The sequence below is a fragment of the Balaenoptera physalus genome, assembly GCF_965194825.1.
Source record: "Balaenoptera physalus genome assembly, chromosome: 15".
NCBI lineage: Eukaryota > Metazoa > Chordata > Mammalia > Artiodactyla > Balaenopteridae > Balaenoptera > Balaenoptera physalus.
Genome location: NC_138894.1, coordinates 17924811 through 17931892, shown reverse-complemented (window position 1 = coordinate 17931892; position 7082 = coordinate 17924811). Strand labels below are relative to the sequence as shown.

Sequence of the window (7082 nt, the reverse complement as noted above, 5' to 3'; positions counted from 1 at the left end):
CAAGACACCTGTTTCCCCAGCCCCCCAAGACCTCCTCCAGCCCCTCCCAGGGTCACTGTCCCCAGGCACCTCCTCAAAACGAGCTCTTCCTGGCTCCCTGCCTTTGCCTGGGTGTGAGTGCTCCTTTTTGCATGGCTGGTACCTCCCCAGCCCTCATGTACCTACTCATCTCCCTTCCCCAGGAAGGGCTCCCCAAACAGCTTTCTTGAGGTGCTTCTCCTAATATTTTTTGAAGCTCTTGTTTCTTCCAGGGCAGTTACACAATGTGAGAATATTTTGTCTCTCCACTGGAATTGTTTCCTGTTAACAAGCTCCCTTTTAAACAAAAGGATGGATAATAGTTCTCCTGCTTTCTTGCAGTGAATGTCTTAAACCTCAAAGAAATGGAGGCTCTGAGTGGGGAAGGGGAGAGCCCTCCGCAGAACCACAGAAAAACAAAGCATCGTTGAAGACCTTCCATTTCCAAATTAGGCAAAAACTGAAACATGGATGAGTTCCTGCCTAAATCCTAGTGATGGTGATGATGATGATAATGGTGGCACTGACAACAATTAGGTTGCCTTATCACGTGCCAGAGACTTAACATATTTATCTCTAATCCTCAAAACTATCCTACAAGATGGGGACGATTATATGTACACATGAGAAAAATGTAATTCAAAGAGATGTAAAATCACTCTATGATAAAAGCCAAACTGAAATGTTTACACCTATTCTCTCAAAAGTTTTAGTTACAATGTCCCCTACAGAGCCCATTGAAACACACATACGTGCACATGCATGTGCACGCATGCTCGTGCACACACACACACTCGTGCACACACACACACACACACACCTCTCCATTTCTCCCACTCCCCCCAGCTCCACGGTGTTAACAATAAAAAGCCTCCAAAGCCATTTTCAAATCAAGTGGTAGATTTATTGGCTGTCTCTGTTATTCAGTGAGGTTAAAACGTCTCAGTGTAGGACACTCTAAACCTCGCTTTGGCTTCCCGTTGGGCTGCAAGACCAGCAACAGGTGCGCGGGTGGACAGTCAGTGGATGACAGAAGCAAACGGCCGCCGGCTCACATTGCTACAGTGATTTGTCCATAGGTTTAGAGAACATTTCGTTTGTGCTTCTTTCATAGCATCTTCCTCTTTTCAAACTCCTTCAGGAACAGAAGAGAGGGAGAAGAGAGAGGGGATAAAAAGATTAAAAGTCCAAATTACATTCACGGTCAAAATGATTCTAAAACCTCTTATCTTTAGGATCCTTTGCGCAACCAAAAATTATAGAAATAAGATGTACCAGGATGAGGTGATTGAACACAAAATGACAGCTTTCAAATGAGCATGTGTCAGTCTGCATTTCACTAAGCTAGATGCGGAGCTTCAACTTTGTCTCCTACACGTGGGGGCTGAGGCTTTGAATTATGCTTGTTTTCTATGGCAGTGTTATCATTAGGAGCTGACAAACCTGACTGTGCTTATCCAAACCTTTAACGCTATACGTGACACACACCAGCCCTTTTAATAAGGCAATGGATTTGTTTAGTTTCTCAGAGAATAAAACTGAACACAGATTCAGTTCAGATTTAAACCAAATGTCAAGAACCTCAGAAATATATGAAAAGGAAACAATACTGAAAATCACATTTCTCTAGATTGTCACAATTAGAATGCAGCAAAATGTGTAGGTGCCTGCTGCCACCTACTGGAGTAAAATGGTAACACATGTCTCTGATGTGAATTCAAGCATTTATTTGCTTTTTCCCTTCCTTCCCCTCCTTTAAATAAAATTCTTCACACACTCCCTAACCACCCAGATTTCTTTTAAACACTATGGTACACTGTGTCATATTCCACAAGACACAATCATGCAAGAAGTCAATAAAACAAGGAGTTCATTTTATTATCCCTAAGACAATGCCAAAGAAGATTATGCCAAAACATTGTTCCCTCCTGGGAAGACAATCGGGGCCTATTTTCAGCATGTGCACAGTTTTGGTTTTTGTGGGGTTTTTTTGTAAAGTCTATAATCATCAAAAAAGTAAAGAAAGAGAGAGAGAAAGAGAGAGAGAGCCTTAAATGATCACTCAAAGAGATAGGCCAAAAATCGTTGCAAAGAGATTATGGAAGACACCAACTAAAAACTGAAAACCCCCAGCCTCTTTAGATCTCCCTCCATCCTGACTCCCAGTTTTCATTTCTTCTTAGTCGGTCTTCAACCTCTCTCCCTGGGAAAAAACCTATGGAGTTAGCATAGCTATATCCTAAAGGCCCTCGATGGAAAAAAACAAAACACAAGGCAATTCTCTGCACAACCCCCAAAATGGAATTCAGGACGCTTATGGACTCTGAAACGCTTTTTTGTATATCATACCTTACTACCCACAAAAGAGCAAATCTAGATGTTTGAAGAATAAAGTTTTTGAATCAGAACATTATTCCTTGTCATGCCCGATTAGAACATTAGGACTAAAAGGTGGAGTTGCTAGAGACTGTTAAGCTGCACACCGGAAAGAAAGAAGCAGAAGAGACCCAGAAGAGAACACCATGGTTTCCAGGCACCCTGTGTGGCCTCCCACTTTCAGGCCAGTAACTTCCGAGCACTCAGGCCACCGTTCCAGCTCACCTTGTAGATGGTGGTTCCCAGCTGTGCAGGGGACATGCTGACCACAACTCCCGCACTCTGCAGGGCTGCGATCTTCTCTTTAGCTCCACCTTTTCCTCCAGCAATAATTGCCCCTGCGTGACCCATTCTTCTGCCGGGAGGAGCAGTTAAACCAGCAATGAAGGACACCACAGGCTTGGCCTTGGGACCCTGGAAAATGGGATTTTAAACACTCTGATGAAGAAGTTGATCAAAACTGGACCTCCGACTCATGACTCTGGCAGAAAATGGCAAGTGGCTGGGGCCCTTCACTCATCTTCAATAAGAAAACAACACAAATATTGAGCTATGACTGAAACCACTGCATTCTCCTTTGAGATGACTTGACTCTTCCTACAAACTCAAAAAAAACAATCCTGAAGCAAAACTGTTACCTGTTAAGATATTAAACTTCAACTTCACCCGCACAAGCTGTTTTACAAATACATATGTGACTCTTTTGTTTGAAAAACAAAAAAGCACACTTGAAAATACATAAGTTATGTGATTTGTGATAACAAATTAAGACACAGATCAGGTTGTTTTATTTCAACATAACTCTGTCTTAATGGTTTTGCATTAAATCTACTGCAAATATGTTAGTTTGGCTGAAGTACAAGAGAAAATCTGGCCTCACACACATATGTACTTGGAAAAGGGAGAAGTATTTTAATATCTGTCAGATAACTGAGGATATTCTTTGGCACTATACAAACCTCTTCAAATGGTAACCTGAAACCATAGTCCTTTGTTACTTCAAAATCCATTCATCATTCTGGATCTTCTACCTACAATGATTTTGTAACATTCATTGGTCAGAAGGAAAATATAGGTTCACTGAGTTATGTAGATCTTCCAAGTACTGATACATTTCATCATTCAACATCATCAAATCACTCTTCAGTATCACCGCCAATCTCATTAGAAAAGTCTTTAGTAGGGTGAAGTTCATGGTTGGCAGAAACAAGTTTTCCAAAAATATACATTTGCAAGTTCAAACTTTATCACTGTCAACAAATACCGGGAGTTGTTTTCCTTGATACAGCAGGATTGCTTTGTTCATTTTTGAGAAAAGATCCGCCAAAGAAATACCCAGGTCTGAATAACCAGTCTGCCTGCCAGACATTCTTTCAAATAAAACTGGTGTTTCACGAAAAAAGCAGCTAATTCAGCTCACAACTCAACTGGGAAAGTGCTTTACTTCCCATTTCATCACAAAATACTGACGCCAGGGTCGAGACTTAATAAAATTAATAATTCTTACTGCTTCATTAAGGACATTCTTAAAGGAAACTGGCTTTTTTTAAAGTGCAAGTGCATGGCAGTGCAAGGTCACTGGCACAGTTCGCTTGGGCTACGCTGACTCACGTGAAGGCACCAGCACGCCAGGCTCCGTGTGTCTGACGCGCTTACTCCAGCCCTGCTCCCACCACTCCTCCCTGCTCTTTACCCTCCAGGAATGCCAGACGGCTCTGCCTCTGGGCCTCTCTCTGCTGAGAAAGTTCTCCATCCTCCCTGGATACCTGGCAAATTCTGACTTAATTTTTAAGAGCTGGCTCAAGCCTCTTCTTCCCCCCTAACCTTTCCGACTCCCCCTCCCGCTCTCTCCGTAAGTGCTGGTTAGCTGCTCATCTTCTGTTCAGAGACTCCGCGGTGCCTCTGACACGTTTCTACCGTTACCCACAGCACACTGGCTGTAGCTTATTCCCCACGCGCTCCCCTCCTAAACTATGAATCTCTGAACGCCGGGACTACGTTTTCACTTATTTCTGTATGTCCAGCATCTACCATAGTAAAGAATTAAGACGAAAAGACTCTGTAAGTCATTTATTTATCCACTTGTAGGCTCTGCAAAGGATGTGAGCATCTGGTATTTGAGTGGCACCAGTTTCCACTGGATCCCTCTGTCCCTGTACTCAAATGGTAGGAATATTACACTAGAAAGAAACAAGATTAGGATGAACCTAGAATGTCACACAAATGTACACTCTGTCCTATTGACAAAGAAGAGTCACTTGAGATTTTTTTAAGGAGCGAAAAATAGAATTGAAAAGACTATGAAAAAGTGTACTCTGAGAACAGGATACAGAAATGAGAAGTGTGAAAGCCTAAAAACAGGAAGACAAGTTAGGATGGCATGACTAGAGTCCGAGCAGATGCCCAGGACTGTGGACTCTTATTCTTGAGCCCTGCAACCTGACTCCTGACCCCTCACAGTGTAATGGAGAAGTCAGGAAGACCTGGGTAGGAACCTCAGCCCTGGTTGGTTTGCTGTGTGCCTGCCATCGGCAAGCTGCCAGTTTCCTTACTCATAAAAGGACAAAAACATCTAATCCGAGGGTCAAGATTAAACAACACCACTCCTGCAAATAATTACTGCCATCATAATGATGATAATAATAGTAGTTGTAGCAGGAGGCGACATTACTGAGTGTTCGCTCTGTGTCAGTTACCGTGCTAAGCGCTGAATATGTCACCTGAAATGTTCAACCTAGAATCTCGTACACAGTAGGTCCTCAATAAAACTTAGTTCCATAAGACCAACCAGGAATAGGAATACATGTGTCAAATGAAACAAAATGTAAAGCTTAGTTTTTCCCACTAAGTTCTAAGCTACTCAAGGGATTCATGTACTCTATATATGTTTTTAAATTATAGTGTACAGTTGGCCCTCCATATCCACAGGGTTTGCATCAGAGAGTAGAAAATGTTTGTGGGAAAAAGATTCCAGAAAGTTCCAAAAAGTAAAACTTAAACCTGCCACGCTAGCAACTATTAGCAAAGCATTTACACTCTATTAGTTATTATAAGTAATCTAGAGATAAAGTATACGAGAGGATGTACGTAGGTTATATGCAAATACTATGCCATTTTATATAAGGCACTTGAGTATCCATGGATTTCCGCAGGGGTACTGGAACCAATCCCATGTGGACACCAAGGGACGACTATAATGTCATATACCCTAAATTTTTTTTTGTAAAAAGAAGTCAGTTTTTACTTAAACTTCACAACCTTTCTGAACTCGAGACTCCAATAACATTTTACTCCAGTCTCCTAACAATTTATTCTTTCACTATTTGCCATTTACTGGTTCCTAATGTGCCAGAGGACTGCGCTGGGCACCAAGTATACCAGCTCCCTGCTCTCCATAATACAGTCTAGAGTGACAGTCAGGTGTTAACTGAGCACGCCCTGCAGAAGGAACAAGCAAAGGCAAGTGAGGATGAAAACAACCGGCACATCAGATGGGACATGGATCTGAAAAGGAGGGCCAGGGTGGTGTGTGAGGGGCTGGAATACCACGCTAAGTCTGCCCTTTGTCCTACGTGGATGGCAATAAGCAGGCTGGTGGGGGGGGGCGGGGGGAGAGGTGGAGGAAAAGAGGAACAGAGATATCAGGACAAAGATTACTGAAGTGGTCCAGGTGAGATAAGATGAGAGCCTGCACCAGAGCAGAGGGACTAATTACAGGTGACGATGCTCTCAATCTCCACACACTGCTGAGATCTCAGAGACAGATCTCAGCAACTGAGTGGAAGCAAGAGCTGAGAGGGAAATGAAAGATGGCTCTGGGGTTTCCCTGGTGGCGCAGTGGTTAAGAATCCACCTGCCAATGCAGTAGACACGGGTTCGAGCCCTGGTCTGAGAAGATCCCACGTGCCGCGGAGCAACTAAGCCCGGGCACCACAACTACTGAGCCTGAGCTCTAGAGCCCGCGAGCCACAACTAGTGAGCCCACGTGCCACAACTACTGAAGCCTGCGTGCCTAGAGCCCGTGTTCCCAACAAGAGAAGCCACCGCAATGAGAAGCCTGCGCACCGCAACGAAGAGTAGCCCCCACTCGCCGCAAATAGAGAAAGCCCGCATGCTGCAACGAAGACCCAATGCAGCCAAAAACAAAATAAAATAAATAAATTTATTAAAAAAAAAAAAAAAGATGGTTCTGAGGTTTCTGCCTTGGGAACTGCATGAAGTGTGATGCTGATTATATGCAACGACCCTTTGCACTTAGGGAATAGGCACTATCTGGGGAAGGATAAAGATGAGAAGAGCCAGGAGAATGAATGGAGGCCCTGGTGACTTCTGCGAGGGCAACGCCAGCGTGGACAGCAGATCCGACAGCAGCAGTAGCAGCAGCGAACAGCTGCTTACTCAGAGTGCTTACCACGTGCCCAGGGCAGCTCTCCTCTATGTTACTGAGCCGTAACATAGAGTCCTACAAGGATGCTGGGAGGGAGGCACTACTGTATCCCTATTTTGCCAGTGAGGAAACTGAGGCACAGTGAAGTTAAGGAACATGCCCAAGGTCACACAGTTTCTAAGCGGCAGACAGAAGCCAAACTGCTGAGGATCAGGGAGTGAATAAAAAGGAAAAAAAAAAAGGAAAAGTAAGAGATCCAGAGAGTGAGGCGAACTTTTAAAATTACCACAGAAGAAAACCA

The 7082-nt window shown here is 43.7% G+C and overlaps 1 protein-coding gene across 1 annotated transcript in view; it reads right to left on the bottom strand.

Annotated features, from left to right (window-relative positions):
• Positions 1 to 900: 900 nt before the first annotated feature.
• Positions 901 to 7082, bottom strand: part of SUCLG1 (succinate-CoA ligase GDP/ADP-forming subunit alpha) — a 33693-nt gene continuing 27511 nt past the window's right edge. The window contains exons 8-9 of the mRNA XM_082425933.1: positions 2620 to 2808; positions 901 to 1153 (exon numbers count right to left, since the gene is read on the bottom strand). Of these exons, the coding sequence (XP_082282059.1) occupies positions 1127 to 1153; positions 2620 to 2808 (216 nt within the window). The 3' untranslated portion in view covers positions 901 to 1126. The remainder of the gene's footprint in view (positions 1154 to 2619; positions 2809 to 7082) is intronic.